The 19,667-nt window shown below is 45.6% G+C and overlaps 2 protein-coding genes across 4 annotated transcripts in view; one reads left to right on the plus strand and one right to left on the minus strand.

Annotated features, from left to right (window-relative positions):
• Positions 1 to 13,276, plus strand: part of LOC114790441 (meckelin-like) — a 13,707-nt gene extending 431 nt beyond the window's left edge. The window contains exons 1-29 of one of the 3 annotated variants that reach the window (XM_028980509.1): positions 1,050 to 1,125; positions 2,667 to 2,984; positions 3,061 to 3,151; positions 3,227 to 3,340; positions 3,406 to 3,475; positions 3,740 to 3,811; positions 3,993 to 4,055; positions 5,032 to 5,186; positions 6,805 to 6,913; positions 6,984 to 7,070; positions 7,157 to 7,222; positions 7,315 to 7,471; positions 8,086 to 8,209; positions 8,308 to 8,413; positions 8,486 to 8,542; positions 8,862 to 8,960; positions 9,195 to 9,293; positions 9,536 to 9,544; positions 9,668 to 9,754; positions 9,840 to 9,936; positions 10,042 to 10,181; positions 10,758 to 10,898; positions 11,029 to 11,109; positions 11,208 to 11,324; positions 11,427 to 11,543; positions 11,622 to 11,726; positions 12,391 to 12,493; positions 12,602 to 12,744; positions 12,999 to 13,276. In XM_028980509.1, coding sequence (XP_028836342.1) covers positions 3,267 to 3,340; positions 3,406 to 3,475; positions 3,740 to 3,811; positions 3,993 to 4,055; positions 5,032 to 5,186; positions 6,805 to 6,913; positions 6,984 to 7,070; positions 7,157 to 7,222; positions 7,315 to 7,471; positions 8,086 to 8,209; positions 8,308 to 8,413; positions 8,486 to 8,542; positions 8,862 to 8,960; positions 9,195 to 9,293; positions 9,536 to 9,544; positions 9,668 to 9,754; positions 9,840 to 9,936; positions 10,042 to 10,181; positions 10,758 to 10,898; positions 11,029 to 11,109; positions 11,208 to 11,324; positions 11,427 to 11,543; positions 11,622 to 11,726; positions 12,391 to 12,493; positions 12,602 to 12,744; positions 12,999 to 13,079 — 2,559 coding nt within the window. In that variant the 5' untranslated portion in view covers positions 1,050 to 1,125; positions 2,667 to 2,984; positions 3,061 to 3,151; positions 3,227 to 3,266 and the 3' untranslated portion in view covers positions 13,080 to 13,276. Of the gene's footprint in view, positions 1 to 1,036; positions 1,126 to 2,666; positions 2,985 to 3,060; positions 3,152 to 3,226; positions 3,341 to 3,405; positions 3,476 to 3,739; positions 3,812 to 3,992; positions 4,056 to 5,031; positions 5,187 to 6,804; positions 6,914 to 6,983; positions 7,071 to 7,156; positions 7,223 to 7,314; positions 7,472 to 8,085; positions 8,210 to 8,307; positions 8,414 to 8,485; positions 8,543 to 8,861; positions 8,961 to 9,194; positions 9,294 to 9,535; positions 9,545 to 9,667; positions 9,755 to 9,839; positions 9,937 to 10,041; positions 10,182 to 10,757; positions 10,899 to 11,028; positions 11,110 to 11,207; positions 11,325 to 11,426; positions 11,544 to 11,621; positions 11,727 to 12,390; positions 12,494 to 12,601; positions 12,745 to 12,998 lie in introns of those variants that run through there. The other 2 variants (XM_028980507.1, XM_028980508.1) reach the window with 2 other exon arrangements.
• A 4,229-nt stretch (positions 13,277 to 17,505) lies between these two features.
• LOC114790440 (integrin alpha-8-like) overlaps positions 17,506 to 19,667 on the minus strand; it is a 28,131-nt gene continuing 25,969 nt past the window's right edge. Inside the window, 1 exon segment of the mRNA XM_028980506.1 lies at positions 17,506 to 17,586. Within this exon segment, the coding sequence (XP_028836339.1) occupies positions 17,506 to 17,586 (81 nt within the window).

Raw genomic sequence — 19,667 nt, forward strand, 5'->3', positions numbered from 1 at the left:
TTCGCTCGCTGGGTACACCTAATCTCTGTATGGTGTGAAAGTGAAGTGATTGTCATTGTGACACACGGCAGCACAGCACACGGTGAAATGTGTCCTCTGTATTTAACCTAATTTAACTGAGTGTATATGATAATTTAACTGAGGGTATATGATAAAGCACCGCTCACCTATGAATGATTCAACCATCACCTTTGGCGGGCAGGGGGCAGCCATGCCAGGCACCGCACAGCCACTTCCTTACCTGACGGGCCTTTTCTTTTGTACTCCCATCGGGTCCCTGAGCAAGACACTTAACCTTGAGTGTCTCCAGGGGATGGCTGTCCCTGTCACTACTGATTGTGAGGCGCTCTGGATAAATGGAAACTGAGACAAATAAAAATACTACTGACATTGTAACACTGACTTCTTAATGTATTGCACATTAATGCCAAACAGACCTATAAAGTTAAAGTGGAGTGATTGTCACACGTGATACACAGCACACAGTGAAATTTGTCCTCTGCATTTAACCCATCACCCTGAGTGAGCAGTGGGCAGCCATGACAGGCGCCCGGGGAGCAGTGTGTGGGGACGGTGCTTTGCTCGGTGCTTTGGTGCTTTGGCAGATCGGGATTCGAACCAGCAACCTTCTGATTACGGGGTTCCTTAACCACTAGGCCACCACTGCCCCATAGATTTTTTGAAGGGGGCACCCGGATATGAACCGGATATAAGCTGCTAATAAAAAGTCAACTTTTATTATTTGGCACCGGTGTATTTTACAGTAATAAACGTACTTGTGTAGTAATTTACAAGGAGATTGCTGGACCTCTGCCTGTATGCCGCGGATCAGAGCATTCCAGCAGGCTGGAGGAGGTCACCACACACGTCTTCAGTACCTTGCAGCGCTGTCTGTGCCTGAGAATTTGATGAGCGGCCCGTGTAGCTGAGCGTTTTCCGCCTGTGCATACGGGTCCCTGTTTCCCTCAGATGAATCAGGTAACAACGCGCCAAAACGACTATATAATAACAATCGTTCCTTTTTGGACCCCTGCAGGACTGGCCTGTGAGTGTCAGACTGGCCACCGGCTTCTCTTCAACAGTGGGGGCGGAGTCACCTGCCAGCCCTGTCCTGCATCCTCACCGGTAACCGCCATATGCCTCATATCTCATATGCAGCACAAAGCAGTGAAACGTCTTCCCAACACTGCAGCACATGACACGGTGACACGTGTCCTCTGCATTTAACCATCACCCTGAGTGAGCAGTGGGCGGCCATGACAGGCGCCCGGGGAGCAGTGTGTGGGGACGGTGCTTTGCTCAGTGGCACCTTGGCGGATCGAGAATCGGACCCACAACCTTCTGATTACGGGGCCACTTCCTTAACTGCCCCAGTAACTGTGAAACTTCAGGAAGGGACCATCTGAAAACCTTAAACCCAAGTAATCCTGATTAAATAGTAAAATTGGTAATAATGTCGATGTTGATATGTAGAGATGTGGTGGAAGAACTGGGTGTCGGTCTCTCCCAAACTGACGAATGAGCTCCTACAAGCATAAGCCTGGATGGAGAACAATATTGTACTGCAGGTCAGAGGACGACAGGACACAGGAGTCACTTTCTCTACACACATCATGTCATTGGAAATTCTGCACTTTATGTGTATTTTTCATTATTTGATGAATGTTTGACTTGTCTTTTGAAATGTCAATAAAATTGATTGCAGGTTCAATGAGCAGTAGTCATGGTATCATATACTTTGTCAAAACGATTGAAGACCTGTCAAAAGAGGCTAAAATGTTTCATCGATGGCCGTCCCCCTCTTTCAAGGTGTCACCTTGGGTGGTAGTAGCATAGTGGGTAACCAGAAGACCCAGGTTCAAACCCCACTTACTACCATTGTGTCCCTGAGCAAGACACTTAACCCTGAGTGTCCCCAGGGGGGACTGTCCCTGTGGCGCTCTGGTAAATGCTGTAAATGTACATTTAGGTGTCCTGTGTCAGTGAGGTGATGCTTTCTACATACCATTGTGTGATGTAGCTTTTGGGGAAATGACTGAATACCATTTCAGTCAGTATATGAATCGCGTATGCGTTGTATTTTTAAGATATTTATTGTGTTTAAATGTCTTTAACACTGAAACAGTAGGTTGAGTAAAACCATACACTTAAAACAAAGGTTTCTGTTTTAAAAGATAGTCTAAGTAAGTGAGGGGTCATAAACCATCAACAAGCTGTTGCAAGCATCAGCTTCAAGTGACCAATATGCTGTGATTGAAGCGGTTTCTGTTTTAAAAAGATAGGCTAAAAGATGCCAGGTGTCTGACGGGATGGGAAAAGTTTGAGAGGAAATGAGGATTGTCAAGAAATGTAGAATTATTTTCTGAAAAGAACGTTGGAGGGTTTTTGTTCATTTTCCTAAATCTGTTTGATAAACAGAAGTCATATTGGTATGTCTGTTGTTAACACCTTAAAACCTTTTTGTAGAAAAACAGGAGATATTAAAACCATTATGTAATTCACTAATAAATGAAATACCTTTGGCTTGTTCATAAAACAACGTGAGAGAGAGAAAGAGGGGGATAGGCCATTTTGGCCTCTTTTGACAGGTCATCAATCATTTTGACATAGAGTATACGATACCACCACTGACAGTGCACTTGTTTTGGCTGGTTTGTGTTTGTCAGGTTTTTGCACAGCATCAGGTCTGAATTGCCTGGGAGACCAGCCGGCGTGAGAAAGTGTGCGTCTGTGTGTGCGTGCTCAACATTCAGGGAAGTTCAGGTCACGGTTTCAGGAGAACATAGGACGCTCATAATCAGCACATTTACGACATTTGTCCAGCAAGTTGGTTCCACATTGTCATGTATTAATACTGGTGTGTATCTCTGTTGAACAGCGGCAGTTATACAGGTGTGAAGGTCAGATATGGATGTCAGTCTGGACAAGATTGTCTGTGAAAGTCACAGTCGTGCACAATTTAATTATAGAAGCACATAAAAAATGTAAATACAGTTATTGTCATTTTTTAAAAATATACTTCATGTGCTGTGGTGGCTGATCGCCTGTTCCACGTTTCAGGCGGTGACTCGGGACGGGTATGGCTGCATCCGATGCCCTGGGCCCGCAGGGGAGGACGGCCGCTGCCAGTGCCCCGCCGGCCACGTCTTGGGTAAGTCCCAGCGCAGGGGACGCGGGGCCGTTGACGGTGCGCGTCAGGTTCTACATCTGTGTGTGTTTGTTTCAGTTGAGAGAGACGACAGCGGGAATGTTCTAGAAGACGCAGCATGTCAGCCTTGCAATGCGGACGAACCTGCGCTGTCTGCGCCGGATGTTTCGGGAAGCAGGTGAAAGGTCGCAGGTACAGGGCGCGTGGGGGGGGTCACTGCCGGTCGCATTAACATTCCGCTTTCTTTTTTCTTTCAGGTGTGTGAGATGCCAGGACTCCTTCATCAACTCGTCTCTCTCATGTGTGTGTGGAGGCTCCAGCATCCAGGTTCAACAACATCTTACATTTCACGGCATTTACCAGACGCCCTTATCCATAGCGCCTTACAGCCAGTAGTGACAGGGACAGTCCCCCCCCTGGAGACACTCAGGGTTAAGTGTTCAGGAACACGATGGTAGCAAGTGGGGTTTGAACCTGGGACTTTGTAGCCTTCTGGTTTAGGGGTGGCTGTGTTACCCACCATGCTTCTAGAAATAAGTGTGTATGTGTCCATAACAGTAATAATAGTAATGATAATAAAATCTGTTTCAGGCTGGAGGACTGTGTTTCCCGCCTAACAGTCTTCCAACGTCGGTGTCTGCCAGTGTCACCTTTGCTCAGCTGGTAAATGTGTGTGTGTGTGTGTGTGTGTGTCAGTATTTATATACACAGAAGGTGATTATGTCTTGATTTATGTAACACACTGTGAGGACTCAACAAGATTTTTACCTTATTAATATTAATATATAGCATAAACGTGTGTGTGTTTTATGAGTTTATTAAATGTGTGTGTTACTCTTTGCAGAGCCTCCCTGTTCAGTCAGTGTGGTTCTCCAATTTTCTCTACTCGTCGGCTGCTGCTTGCCTGGTAAACACACAGACACACACACACACACACACACACACACACTCACTTGTACACCCGACTGTGTTTTTCTGGTGATCTAGTCCTGCACGATTAATCTAATCGCAATCGTAATCGCGATGTCAGTCTGTGCGATTACTTGAATGCAAAAAGCTGCGATTTAAATGATTAGTACATGGATTGGATCGGATATGTTGCCGATCCAGTCTCTCATTCTCTCAAAGTTGGCGAGCTGACTGAAGTCTCACATCTCAGTTGGAGGTGACGTGTTTGGTCACATGACTTTCGATTCGGAGACATATGGTTAGACGGCGCATGATGATTATGTTGACCGTGTCTAATTATTATTAATGTTTATTGGACTCATCTGATGTTGTCTGGACATACAGAGGCATGGCGCATTTGAACAGTTTCTAATTTATTAACACAGGCAGTGGTGGCCTAGCGGGTAAGGAATGAAACTCGTAATTGGAGGGATGCGGGTTCGAATCCCGAACCGCCTTGATCATGGTACCGCCCCCACACACTGCTTGCCGGACGCCTGTCATGGCTGCCCACTGCTCACTAAGGGACTGGAGAAGGAAGGGAAAGGGCCCCCTGAATGAGGTCTGAACACCTCCGTTATACTGGACACAGAACCCCTGATACAGGAAGGCAGTGGTCATCCACCCCGACAAGACTTTCCTGTCATGGCCCTTTTGGCCACCACCTGGTGATACTTTGTGTTTATGAGGCCACAGCGTGGTGATAAAGCAGGGCTCTTCCTCTCAGTCTGATCCGATCCAGCATGAATGTGATGAAACCTTTGGGATGAAACCCCAACGTATTTGACCCACTGTTCTGGTGGATTTCCAGTAAGGGGACCGATCGACAGGACGTTCCCAAACCGCACGTTGGACCTCAGAGTGTGTGGGGTTGGGGTTCTGTGGGCATCTCGTGCCTGTACATTTGTCAAGGTCCCTTGTTTGTGTGCGTGTAGGTGTTCTCCAACAGAAGCGCATGTCAGGCCCTGGGGAACATGTGTGTGATGAACATGCACTCCTCCAGCGCCGTGACCAACGATGCCTGCGGCTTCTACAACATTCTCTACAGGATCACTGCCACTCTGGGCTTCACACAGGGCATCTCATACTGGTATGTGTTTTAAATTTATGATGACTGGGTTAATAAATATAACATTTTATACACAGTCTATATACAGCCTTCTATATACAGTCATGTGAGAAAATTAGGACACCCTATGAAAACATGTATATTTTAAAGTATATTTGGACATGGATATTTAATATCAATTTTAATTATTTATTGAGGGATCCAAATAATATAACTAAACAATTAAAAATTAAGAAATCCTTTTAAAACTTTCTGTGAAATGTATTTTAAAAAGAATGCAATTTCTGGTGAGGAATAAAATAGGACGCCCCCATATATGATCCCACTTAAAATGGTTAAAATCCCATATGATCAGTACATCGTTACCCAGCATTGTAAAGGAGCCTCGCCCTGGTTAAACCTCAGATTAGTTTGGTGTGCTCCAGTTTGGTGTGAAGTAAGCACCATGGTGAGATCTAAACAGCTGTCTGATGCCCTCAGAAAGAAGATTGTGGCCGCTTATGAGTCTGGTAAGGGGTTTAAAAACATCTCAAAAGAATTTGACATCAGCCATTCCACCATCTGAATAATTGTTTACAAGTAAAGGACGTTAAAAACAACCGCCACCATGCCCAGGTCTGGCCGTCCAAGCAAATTGACCCCCAGAGCAGACCGTAAGATGCTCAAAGAAGTCATCAAAAGTCCTAAAATGTCATGACGGGAACTACAGCAGGCTCTGGCTACTGTCAATGTGAAAGTGCATGACTCTACTATCAGAAAGAGAGTTTGACTTTCATGGGAGGTGTGCAAGGAGGAAACCTTTGCTCTCTAAGAGAAACATTAAGGCCAGACTGAAGTTTGCCAGAGCGAACGTAGACAAAGACAATGACTTCTGGAATAATGTTCTTTGGACAGATGAGTCTAAAATTGAATTATTTGGACACTGGAACAGAAGACATGTTTGGCATAAACCAAATACAGCCTTCCCAGAAAAGAACCTCATACCAACTGTGAAGCATGGAGGTGGCGGTATCTTGGTTTGGGGATGCTTTGCTGCAGCAGGACCTGGCCCGCTCACCATCATAGAATCCATCATGAATTCTACTGTGTATCATAAGGTGCTTGAAGAACGTGTGAAACCATCTGCAAAAAAAAAAATGAAAGCTGAAGCGGAACCGGATACTGTAACGTGACAATGACCCAAAGCATCCCAGAAAATCCACGAAGGACTGGCTAAAAACTAAGAAGAGGAGAGTCCTGGAATGGTCAAGTCAAAGCCCTGATCTTAATCCCATTGAGATGCTGTGGGGTGACTTGAAATGAGCCCTCAAACATCTCACAGCTGAAAGAATTCTGCGTTGAGGAGACAGAACGTTCTTCTGAAGGCGTCTCACCGAAGTTATATCAGCCAAAGGGGGCAACACTAGTTATTAGGGTGTCCTAACTTTTTCCTCCATTAAAATACACATTTTTGTTCATATCTTTTTTTTTTTTAATGTGTAAAAAAAAAATCTTTTTTGTTGTTTGATTGTAATTAAGTCACTTTCTTTTCCAGACATACATAAAAACATGATTGGACATTGATATGTGAACATTTCCTAATAAGGAGCTGGTTATTTAATGGGGTGTCCTAACGGGATGGTGTTGTGTGTGTTTGTAGGAGAGCTAACCTGCCGTGGCTGTATTATGGGGAACAGCCCGGCCTGGCGTCGCAGGTTCTGCGCACCGAACCGCTGCCTGTTGGCTACAGCTTCAAGGGAGCGCAGAAGGTGAGGGCCCCGCTACAGATGTGGGGTGCGGAGGCGGCGAATGGCGCTGACCTCGAATGTCCTGTTCCAGAACACACGGATTGAGCTGCAGGCTGCGGTTTACAATGCGGCGGGGGGGTTCTTACGGTGGGAGAACGTCACCGGAGGAACACTGCAGGTACATTAATAACCGTCATATTTACATATTCATATCAGACATATTGTACTGGCCGTTTACAGCCACACTTTCTTCACGTCCTTCAGCTCTGTCAGGACACAGGGGGCAGGAAGCAGGCTGCCTTCACGTTCGGGACGTCCTACAAGCAGAGTGTGAGTGGCGCTTTGTACGCTCACACCCACGTTGGGGTTTTGAAGCTGAGGGACGTTGGAGCTCATCTGTAACCGACTGTGTGTCTCCGCAGTGTGTCCTCTCTGTCTCTGATTTGTTGACTCTGTTCCCGGAGCCTCGGTTCTATGACGTGTTCCTGGCGCTGGGAACCTCGTCGGCCGACAGGCGTCTGCTGGCACTGCCTGTTCTGAACCTCAACATGCAGTTCAATGGACAGTTCATTAACCAAGGTTCACACCACACACACACACACACCACACACACACACACATTTTCACCAACACGTGAATTAAAGCACAGATAACCTGCAGGTTGGTGTTTGTAGTGGGTGTGGCCACGTTGTGTACAAGGGGTATTAATGAAAGTGAAGTAATTGTCATTATGATGCACAGCACATGGTGACACAACGAAACGTGTCCTCTGCTTTTAACTAATCACCTTGGTGAGCAGTGGGCAGCCATGACAGGCACCCGGGGAGCAGTGTGTGTCGTGTATTGACAGATGGGGGTTTAAATGGTCAGAATGAGAGCTGTCAATCATGCCAACTGGCTCCTCCCCTTCTTTATAGAATCTTTATAATTACACACCAACAAAAAGGTAACCAGCATTTACAGAGCGACTTACAATCAGTAGGTACAGGGACAGTTCCCCCCTGCAGACACTCAGGGTTAAGTGTCCTGCTCAGGGACACAATGGTAGTAAGTGTTAAGTTACCCACTAGGGTACTACTACCCAGCAAGCAGACATGTCTTGTTTCTACCGGTTTACTTCTGTAAATTCTGAAGACATCATGTGACGTTAGTGAACATGTTCAGACGGTTTGATGTTGTCCCGCTTGTTTCAGGATCAAGTGTGAATAATTGGTATTTGACACGGAGGCTGTTGCTTGTGGACACTCTGAGTGGGCGGGATAAGAGTCTCAATATCCCGCCCAAAGTCATACGTGTTGCCACGGCTATTAAGATTGGGTGAGTGAAACACGCTTCTGCTCCAGGGAGAAGTAAATGATGATGGTGAAGGTGGCGAGGTGAGAAGAAGATGACGAAGGTTCTTTTCTTTCTGTCAGATTCCAGCTGATGCCTAACACTCAGCGGGGGGAGGTTTACCCGCCTCTCATCACCATGTCCTACTCTGACGTCCCCATCACCAATCCGCTCACACAGACCGTCCCTGTGAGTCTCTGCGCTGCTTCATTACTTGTCTTTTCATGACATGAGAGGGTTGGTCATGTGTTTCTTCTGTAGGTGTCATTCTCCGTGGAATATGAGATGGATCAGAGCGAGGCCAGAGTCAAGACTGATGTAAGTTTACATTTACATTTACCAGAGCGACTTACAATCAGTAGTTACAGGGACAGTCCCCCCCTGGAGACACTCTGGGTTAAGTGTCTTGCTCAGGGACACAATGGTAGTAAGTGGGGTTTGAACCTGGGTCTTCTGGTTCATAGGCGAGTGTGTTACGCACTAGGCTACTACCACCCTTGTAAGTGTTTGTGTGTTTACCTCGTTTATGAATTAATGTATGATGAAAATGTTCACATCTCCCAACTAACATTTTCATGATTAAGGAATTGTTGTTGTGGTCCTGTGTGTGTGTGTGTTTGTGTGTGTGTGTGTGTAGATTGCACTGGGTGTGTTGGGTGGGGTGGCGGTTCTGTACTCCTTACTGAAGACAGCGAGCTGGAAACGAAGAATCTCCTCACCGATTATTGACCTGGAGGTACATACACACACACACACACACACGCACACACACAAATTTATACCCATATACTTCATACTCACACCCAACTCCCAACTCATTGGGGACAACTACACACAGGCTGAGGGTCTCCACCGCCCTGCATCATGTTTTAAACGGAGTCAGTGCTGCCAGTGGTGGTGTGAGCTGTGAGAGCGGGCGTGTCTCGGTGGGGGGGGCGTTCAAGTTCATTTCTGCTGACTTTCCTTTCAGACCGTCCTCAAATTCCTGCTCTTCTACGCTGGGGACCTGGCCAACGTTTTCTTCGCCATCACAGTGGGAACAGGCGTTTACTGGCTCATTTTCTACAAGGTGTGTGTGTGTGTGTGTGTGTGTGTGTGTGTGTGTGTGTGTGTGTTCGGGTGTGTCCATTTATCCATGTGATGACAGGAAACCTGCCTGAAATATTCTGCACCATTTTTCAGTTTCCGCCCTCTTCCTCAAAATACAGCTTTTACAGCACTCTCACTCTGTGTGTGTGTGTGTGTGTGTGTGTGTGTGTTTCGCCATGGCTTAATATTCTCCTCTTCTCTCTCTCTGCTTGTTCTCTGCAGACACTGCAAGTAAGCCCCTCCTTTTCTTTTCTGATTCCCTCCTTTATGATAGGAGATCGTCAGGGTTAGCAAAAGCAGTTGAGGATTTATTATTGAAAGTGTGTGTGTGTGTGTGTGTGTGTGTGTGTTTAGGCCCAGCAGTTTGTCTCAGTGTTGCTGCCCTTACCACAACAGGAGGAGCGTTTTGTGACGTACGTGGGCTGTGCTTTTGCTCTGAAGGTTAGAAAACACACACACACACACACACACCCACCTCCAAAATCTCTTCTATTTGCACACACACTCAGTTCGCCTCTCCCTGCAGGCGGTGCAGTTCCTCCATAAGCTGCTTCAGCAGGTGTGTGTGGACATTTTCTTCATCGACTGGGAGAGACCGCGGGACAAGGCGCTCCGAGCGGACGGTGAGGAGAAGCAGCGGAGAACCTGCCGCCACGCTGTCTGCTATGTCTATGATGATGACGATGATGATGGTGATGATGCTTTTTACCTGTGTGTATGTGTGTAAGTTGGGGGTGAAGCGAAGTCTGGAGCTCCACCGGTCAGCATCTGGAGGACGTATTTTGTGGCAAATGAGTGGAATGAAATCCAGACACTCCGTAAAATAAACCCCACCTTTCAGATTGTTGCTGTGCTATTTCTGCTGGAGGTAAAGTACTCACACACACACACACACACACACACACTCTGTCTGTTGTCATCCCAGCGTCCAGCAGCATCATCCGGTCAGCCACACTGTAGGGTTAAACTTGTTCTGTAGTATAGTATATTACAGCCTTATTCCAAAATGGTCAGAATTGTACACACAACACCCAAAACAACTTAAATGTGAATTCTGCGGGTACTTATGTACATGGGATTTCTCTGTGTTTTTGTTTTGAATTAATTTGCCGAAACCTCACGAAACCTTGTGTAGAATTCTGAGGGGAAAAATGCATTTAATGGGAATACTTTCTGGATGCACTGCACAATGGTGGTGCCACAGTTTCAGGACTTGTGGGGTTAGGCGCTGCGTTGGGCCACTCTGGTCGTGGGAACAGGAGACCTGCTTTACTTCTATGAGGCTTTACAGCACAACGTCACACCCATTTCTCATGATTCAGAGATGTTCAGCTGCTCACCTGATCACCCATGCTGGTTGAAAAATCAAGATGAAAGATCATAAGACAGACTAGTAATTTTATCTGTGTGTATAGCTGTGTGAAGCTGTGTGTGTGTTTGGCAGGTTGTGGGCTTTTCTAATTTGGGTCTCAGGGATCCGTGGTCGACCCTCCAGCGCCCCCCAGAGGCTTACACCCCTCCCCACAGCCTAGTGTTGCGCTATGGCCTCGCTTCCATACTCTGGCTTTGCATTGGTCTTCTGCAGGTATGCGAACACACACACACACACACAGACACACACACTTGCAGTGCACATAGACAACACGAATACTCAACACGTATAAACACACTGCGCTTTCAAATAAAACGGTTACTCTGTGTGGTTGCGTGTGTAGGTTGTGTTCTTCACAGTGTTTTACGAGCGTTTCGTTGAGGATAAGATTCGCCAGTTTGTGGACCTCTGCTCCATCAGTAATGTGAGTCTAAATACAAGACTGTGCACAGTGTGTGTTTGTGTGTTTCATTACGTGTGTATGCGAGCGGGATCTCATTTCTGTCCGTGTGTGTGAGACAGATCTCTGTGCTGCTGCTGTCTCACCGCTGCTTTGGCTACTACATCCACGGGCGCTCGGTCCACGGCCACGCCGACACCAACATGGAGGAGATGAACTCCAATTTGAAAAGAGAGGCGGTCAGTAGAGTTATTTTCCTGTAAATGTTATACTGTAGAAAAGTGTCTTTGTAACTGTGTGTGTGTGTGTGTGTGTGTGTGTGTGTGTGTATACTCCTCCAGGATAATCTGTGTGGTCAGCGGGGTCTCCTGCCAAACTCAGACACTCAGACTTTCCAGATCTCTATAACCAACCGCCTGAGAGTTCAGTATGACCGGATACTGGAGCCCCTGACCAGGGTGAGACGCACACACACACACACACACACACACACCCCTCCTGCCCCAATAACAGCTCTACTGCTTCTGCGGTTACAGAGACACGGGCCATCACGATTGGTGGATGCCTCAGCCAATCCGTTTGAGCAGAGCACCAAGGCGTACCACACCATGAACCGCTTCCTGGGTTCGGTCATCGATCACGTGAGTGTGTGTGATTGGGTCGTGCTCGTGGAGCATGCTGAGGATTCGTGCAGGAAATGGCAACAGGCAGCCAGCCCACAGAACCACGTCCAACTGGCTTCATTCTTATACTTTTAATCACTTTGCTCATTCATCATCAACTGCTCTGGACCCAAAAGGCAAATAAAAGTGTGCGCGCTTATATGGGGACGTGTCCTGTCCCACGTTGCGTGTGTGTGTGTGGCCCAGTCTTATCTATGCGCTCAGACTTAAAGTATGAAAAGCCAATTAAAAATGAGATGCACACTTGTTTTAACATTTCCTAAGATGCCTGCAAGCCAAGTAAATGATCTTTGTGTGCTCACTCAAGGGCAGGAATTGTCGTGTGTGTGTGTGTGTGTGTGTGCATGTTTAGATGTGCATATAGAATACCACTTGCATATAGAGCTCATATAAACATACATGTATATAATATATAGGATATTTGTTTGGATATACAATATGAATTCTGCAACTCAATTTTATTTTCCACAATGCCTGGGCCTTGCTGGTTCTGGTCGGCCTTCCGCAACTCAACCTTTACGTTTACAATCAGTAGTGACAGGGACAGTCCCCCTGGAGACACTCAGGGTGCTAAAACTGTGTGTGTGTGTGTGTGTGTGTGTGTGTGTGCGTGTGTCTGCAGGCCCACCGTGAAATGGACTACCTGGTGCGAGATAAGCTCCTTTTTGAGAGACTTGTCGGTATGGAGTTTGTGGAGCCGCTGGACAAAAGCATCTTCTACAACGGTGACTGAATAATATCATCCATGATCTACTCATACAGTCATAGAGAGTCATATTCCACCTCTGTTGCTGAGTGTGTGTGTGTGTGTGTGTGTGTGTGTGTGTGTGTAGACGAGTCCCACTCCTTCAGTGATGTGCTTTTCTATGGAAATGAGGCGACGCTTCTGATCTTTGACACCCTGTTCTTCTGCGTGGTGGACCTGGGCAGCCAGAGCTTCATACTTGCTGCGGTTCTCACCTACCTGCAGCAGCTGGTAAGCCCTGAGTGTGTGTGTGTGTGTGTCATGTGATCAGTTAGCATCAACAGGTAGATCTTCTTTATTAAATTAATACCAGTATTACCATCAGTACGGAAATTCATAGTCGGTAGGGCTTTCAGACATGATTCTGAGGCTGAGGGAGTGGCCCTCAGAGTGCCACGCCCTGTGTAGATGTGGCCCTGCCATTCCCTCCAAATGGAAACAGAGCATTGTAGATGATTGCAGATTCCGATCTTCTCCTTTTGCAGGTTTTCCGTCTGATTCGTGACGCCGTTGGCCAGAGGAATCTGGCTGCCAAGACCCTGGTGGACAAACGGTTCCTCATATGACGAGTGACGTCTTTAATGCTCGGTTGTGCTGCCTTAAATTCTCATGTGGGAGCCACAGTAAAATTGGATGACGACATGTCAGTTTTTAAGCCGAAACTCCAGTGAGTCGCTGCTCTGCTTTTGTAGGTCTGAGATTTTGTGATTGTTGTTTTTTTTTATATATATATTTAAAATAAAATGAATTTTCTTACTTTTCATTCTCTTGTGTCTGCTGCAAATCTGAAACTTTAAAAACTTATGATGCTGAAGAACATAAAAGGTCTTTTTCTTTTTTTAAGTACCATGAGGTTCACTGACTTTAATTGTGGAGAATTTTGAGTGTGAGTCAAAAAACAGACTAAATCAGTGTAGCAGTTCTTCTTCTGCGTTGTGTAATTTTTTGATTTCTTTTCTTGAACCGTAATGACGAGCCGACACCCACGAGATTTTCCGTGCAAAGTGTATTCTGTATAAAAACAAGGTCACGCCAGAACATCGCGTCACAACTCGCGTCTCTCTGCACCTCTCTCTACAATATACAGTAATAACAGAACCTAAAAAAATATTCACAAAATAACACACATGCAAAATATTCCGAATATGTACATAAATTAAAATAGAAGAAATAACTTTTTACACACAAACCCCACGCACCTCTCACAGCTCATGCCATGTGTCTAAGAGGACTAAACCGGGTCTCCAACCCACTAACCCAAGGGCACGGCCGCATCCAACCACTTTTCGGGGGGTGATCAAAGTTTTAGAACCCACATAACTTTTTATAAGAATCATAAATTGAACAAACAAAAGTACAGAAACATATTTAACATAACCAGAAACACATTTTTACATTCTACAATTAAACAAACACCCGGATTATCATTATAATCCCCTTACCCACATCAGAATACAGGTGAACAAAATAAAAGTCTTTAGAAAATAAGAAAATAAAAGACACAAAAAAAAAGAAGAAATACACTTATAAATCTAGTGTAACCATTTAACTCCGGCACATCAGCATGGCCATTAAGTGCAATATATGTCCCAGATCACATTGCCATCTTTCATTGAGTGACCGACAGAGGTCGCCACCCAATCTTTTACTCCTGCATACAAACATGAAATCTGACCCAAAAGAGGAAATATTTGTGTGTGTGCCGGTGAATCTGATTGATTTCTACTTGCTCTGTAATAATCTCAGGCTACATAACTGATACCTTTTAAATGAGGAATATGCTTCCTTCAACTGACAACTGGGCATGTGTTTACCCAGCTGCAATAGTCAAGGACACCCCAAGCCACCCCATACTCTTATCTGAGCTTCTTTCCCACTTAGTACAACTTGGGGCCTGTTTGGCCTTGAGGAAGTTTTTTTTGCTCTCTTAGGGTCAGAACATGCACAAGGCTGCAAAGGCCTATAAATATTCCATATAAGCCACATTGCAGATCACAGACCCGTAAGTCAGCAGCGGTAAGCGTTCCATGTTGTAAGTTCCATGTTGCCCCAGGTTTGTGGGAGGGGCTTGAAGACGCCCTGAACTGGATCTGACATCAGAACGATCTTCTGGCTATCAGAAATTTTTACTGGCTGAGGGTCCTTCCTCGTTCTGCACCAGTTATCTTCTAAACTGTAAATGGGCCAGTGGTGGCCTAGTGGTTAAGGAAGCGGCCCCGTAATCAGAAGGTTGCCGGTTCGAATCCCAAGGTGCCACTGAGGTCCCCTTAATGAAAGCACCGTCCCCACACACTGCTCCCTGGGCGCCTGTCATGGTGCCCACTGCTCACCAAGGGTGATGGTTAAAAGCAGAGGATTGTGCTGTGTATCACAATGACTGAACAGGAGAACGCTGGTCCACCAGTACATCTTAGTGGTAGGACACGCAGAGTTCGGGCCCAGAATCACAGCTGAGTGCATGTAAGCAAAATGAACTCACGGTAGTCAACCATCTGCATCTTCTCCAAGACTCCATGTTCCCCAGGTGTTTGTCCACAGAGATCAGCGCTCCTGAAATCCTCTATGGATCCTGCAGGGAAGAACATTTAGGTGTCTGAGCTTCCACTGTAGCACTGAACCGCTGTAAACAGCAGAAGAATACTCAAGTCCAACTGTGTGTGTGGCCCATCTCTTTTTCCTGGCTTCTTCTTAATCTCACAGAAACTGGTGAAACCCTTCAAAACCCTTCTTAATGTTCTTCTCAGTGTTTTGGGCTTGACTCTGCGTGGACAACAGAAAGGACATTAAAGTCTAGTTCTTGTCTCTATAATGTCTCAAGACAGTAACTCCACACCCGCTGTTAGGCAGCAGCAGCAATTATTGATTTCGTTTACCTAGTTTACCGTGAGATCTTCCACAGCTCCATCTGTAGGTTGGAGTTTGTGGTTTTCATGCTGTCTGGACACACCCCACTGTCCTCCAGACAGGATAGCTTGAGTCTCTCTCGGTGGAGGTGGCACAGGTCCTGATGGAGTTCCACAACTTCTCCGCTGTTGGACAGGTTCATGGGGCTGAGGACATAGAGGACATTCTCTAAAGTCCCTCCGTTCACAGATCTCCAAGCGTGAAGAACAGCCGAGATGTCCAAGCTGCAGTGCTGGGGCTTTAAAACGGCAGAACGGGTCACGGTCTGACAGCTGACCAACAGCCACTATTGTCCAGCAGCTCATATCACTGGATTCACGGCAGCCAATTCACATCCATGTGACGACTACACAGTAAATCTACAATGAGCTGTACTCGAATCATCCAGCGTTTCCGGTGGTACAAAGAACATCGTCATTACCCGCCTAATGTTCCGTAGGTCCACTTTTCACCTCCAAAACGGGTTTTAGACGGTGTTACGCAAAAAAACGGACACAAGAGGAAGGATTCGTACAAACCATGTTTATTCATGTTTATTCATCTACCCCACCATCCAGTTCGAAAACAGCATTTAGCCCACATTCAGTAAGAAAGTGCCGGGGTTTCCTGATTGTCACTCAAATGCCATTCAGTGTCAGAAACAACATTATTTATATAGATCACATGAAGGTGTGGCTAAAAGAGACCAGTACCTGCGTCATGGGGCAGATCCTCCACCGGTCGGAGGGAACGTAAAAAATGTATGTACTTCTCTCAGATCTGTGGATGTACTTAAATTTTCCTGGATCAATCCCTTCTTTGTCAAAAAGATCATAAGGCATAAATGTCATTAGGAGCGTTCATCTGCGACAGACACTTTTTCACATGAATAAGTCTCAAAGACATAAAAGTGACTGGCAGCGTGGGGATTTTATTGTCAGCATGTTAGAAGGTTCATCAGACTCATGGATATTACAATAAAAATGACATTTCTCTCAATGCGCCACAGCAAGTTTAAAAGTATTTCATATATTCGTACAGCACATGGACGCTAGGCACTTTTTAAAGAACTATTTAAAAATCTGTGTGTGTGAGTGTTCCCTTTCTATTGTGATCATATATGGGGATTTGTCCACCCCAATGCGCACCCATGTCATTTCCGTACATACAACACAAATACGAACATATAGATGAGAAAAATAACAATTATTAAAACCAGTGTTCCCAACAATTATGACAATATTGCACTTTTCATTAATATGTGTGATGAGATCTGTAAAAGATTTTAAACCAGAGAAACCTGATGAGGGAATGTTTTACACCACTGATACCATCATTTAACCAAAAAGCAACCATTTGGTCCTTTAAAATCTGTGTAAAGGTGCGTTTGTATCGTTTAAGTACAGGCCACTTGGGTTTACTGGGTAAAGCGAGAGGTTCAAACCCACTATCTTCAAACGGAGATCTTTATGGAACATCAGCAGGTCCAGGCTGCAGTACTCAGGTTGTCTGTGTCCAATCCTGTTGTTGCAGATTGTGTCCATGAGGTGGCGCCATTAAAACAACGGAGGGAGGGGGTAGACTATTGCTGCACCTCCTTTTGACTGATCCCCCCTCCATTCATCTACAGGAGACGAGTGGAGCGGAGGAGCAGTTGTGCAACAGTTCCATTGCATCATCAACTGTTGACGGCTAAGAATGGTGTACAATGGATAGGTTCTCCACCTTCGATATTTTCATCGGTTCTAATGATCCTCTATTCCCACGCAACTCCTGGATTCTGTAGGTGACTGGAGTCTTGATGTAGCACATTCTGTGCTCGTTCTCCACTAAATATCTAAGCCAGTTAGATATTAAAGGCAGTTCCTCAAGCTAAACTCCAATGGTTTGATCATCATAGACGCAGATGGTGGCATTTCAGCAGGACCTGGGGAGGACAGAGCCGACAGTAAGTTCTATGCTCAAACATGCAGAACCGCCCCCTTCTGGAGTGGAGTGGACAGTGGCGTCCTTTACACATCATTTGGTGGTCTTCCTGCAGATACGACTGAAGATGTTGAGCACAGGACGAACACTTCCACAGCTCAGCAAAACAGTGTCATGCGTCCGTCAGTTTGTCGTCCGTTGAGCTGCTCTGCGATCTGACACATCATCATCTTTCGATGGCCGCGCCCGGTCAAAGAATCCACACTGCAGACATAAGAACATAACGTCGGAATGAGAGCATAAGAGAAGCACGATGCTTCTGACTTTCATTTACTGCAATACAGTGGAGATAAAAAGTGTACAAACCCCTGTTAAAATGCCAGATTCTGTGATCTCACTACAATAATACATGACATGTAAAGTGAAGTGATTGTCACTTGTAATACACAGCAGCACAACATTTAACCATCACCCTTGGTGAGCAGTGGGCGGCCTTGACAGGCGCCCGGGGAGCAGTGTGTGGGGACGGTGCTTTGCTCAGTGGCAACTTGGCGGATCGGGGATTCGAACCGGCAACCTTCTGATACGGGGCCGCTTCCTTAACCGCTAGGGCCACCCACTGGCCCCTACTAAACATGATACATAAGTGTGCACACCCTTTAACGTAGCCTCATTACAGTATTCATCTTCTGGGGTTCACGTCTGTCATCAATTAAAGAGCCTCTGAAAACCCCCCCCAAAATGTTCAGCTTTCCTAGTGGGATTTTCTTGACAGTTGATGCTTCACCAAAAGCCATGGTTCACAGAAAGCTTACATTGCATGAAAGGGATCTCATCGTAGAAAAGCAGGAGATGAGTAGAAAAACATTTTCACAGGGTTGGATACATAGTGAAGACGGTCCTTCAAAACGTGGTGAAGAACAGGGACAATCCCTCCAAAACTGATGAAAATGGGTCAGGGAGGCTGCCAAGAGACCTACAGCAACAGGAGCTGCAGGAATTTCTGGCAAGTACCGATTGAGACAACAATCTCCTGTATTTTCCACATATCTGGCCAATGGGGTTGCAAAATGGACCCGTTTTTTTCTAGTTGTTGACAAAGTATGTTCAACACTTAATGTATGTTTTTTCTTTTGGCCACATCAAACATAGGAAGAGACTCCATAAAAACCATAAAAACCTGCCATTTTAACAGGGGTTCATATACAGTACAGGCCAAAAGTTTGGACACCTTCTCATTCAATGTGTTTTCTTTATTTTCATGACCATTTACGTTGGTAGATTCTCACTGAAGGCATCAAACTATGAATGAACACATGTGGAGTTATGTACTTAACAAAAGTGGAGACCTGACCTCCACAGTCACCAGACCTGAAACCCAGTCCAGATGGTTTGGGGTGAGCTGGACCAACAAGTGCTGAACACCTCTGGGAACTCCTTCAAGACTGTTAGAAAATTTCAGGTGACGACCTCTTGAAGCTCATCGAGAGAATGCCAAGAGTGTGCAAAGCAGTAATCAGAGCAAAGAAACTAGAATATAAATATTCTATATTTCACCTTTTTTTGTTAAGTACAGAACTCCACATGTGTTCATTCATAGTTTTGATGCCTTCAGTGAGAATCTACCAACGTAAATGGTCATGAAAATACAGAAAACACGTTGAATGAAAAGTGTGTCCAAACTTTTGGCCTGTACTGTATGACTGTCATGATGCACAGCAAGCACAGCACATGGTGACACGCAATGAAATGTGTCCTAGAGTGTGGGGACGATACCTCATTGGCACTACGACAGTAATCTGCAACCTTTTGATTATGAGTCTGCCTCCTCACACGATAGGTGGGAAAAGAAAAGAAAACTTGGTGGGACCTGAACCTGGGCCACTCGCGCAAAAGACAAGCAATGTAACCGCTTGACCATAGGGGATTAATAAGTGTTATAGGTGTTCTTAAATGGTGATATTAGTTCACACTTCTTTCATAGCTCATTCGTTGTGAAACGAATAAAGTGTGTGTTACACGGTGGAACTCTCACACACAAATTGACATCATGCAGAAAGAATCTAATGACATTACACTGTTTTGTGGTGTGTGTGTATAAGGTTGCAGACAGGACTGGTGACCCAATGTAATGACACCCCCTACAGGGACCCGAAGCCAATTAGTAGTCAGAGAGCAATGCAGTCAAAACACTGATTACATCTGTTACACACACAATTTGCTACACAAGATCACTTCTAAACGACTCATTAATACTGAAAATTGAGACCCCTCTTCGCTGGTTCCCCCCTCTACTCTGTTCTTTTTCACAGAAAATGACACACACACATTAATGTCATGGACAC

This window comes from Denticeps clupeoides, chromosome 5 (assembly GCF_900700375.1).
Source record: "Denticeps clupeoides chromosome 5, fDenClu1.1, whole genome shotgun sequence".
In the NCBI taxonomy this organism is placed as follows: Eukaryota; Metazoa; Chordata; class Actinopteri; order Clupeiformes; family Denticipitidae; genus Denticeps; species Denticeps clupeoides.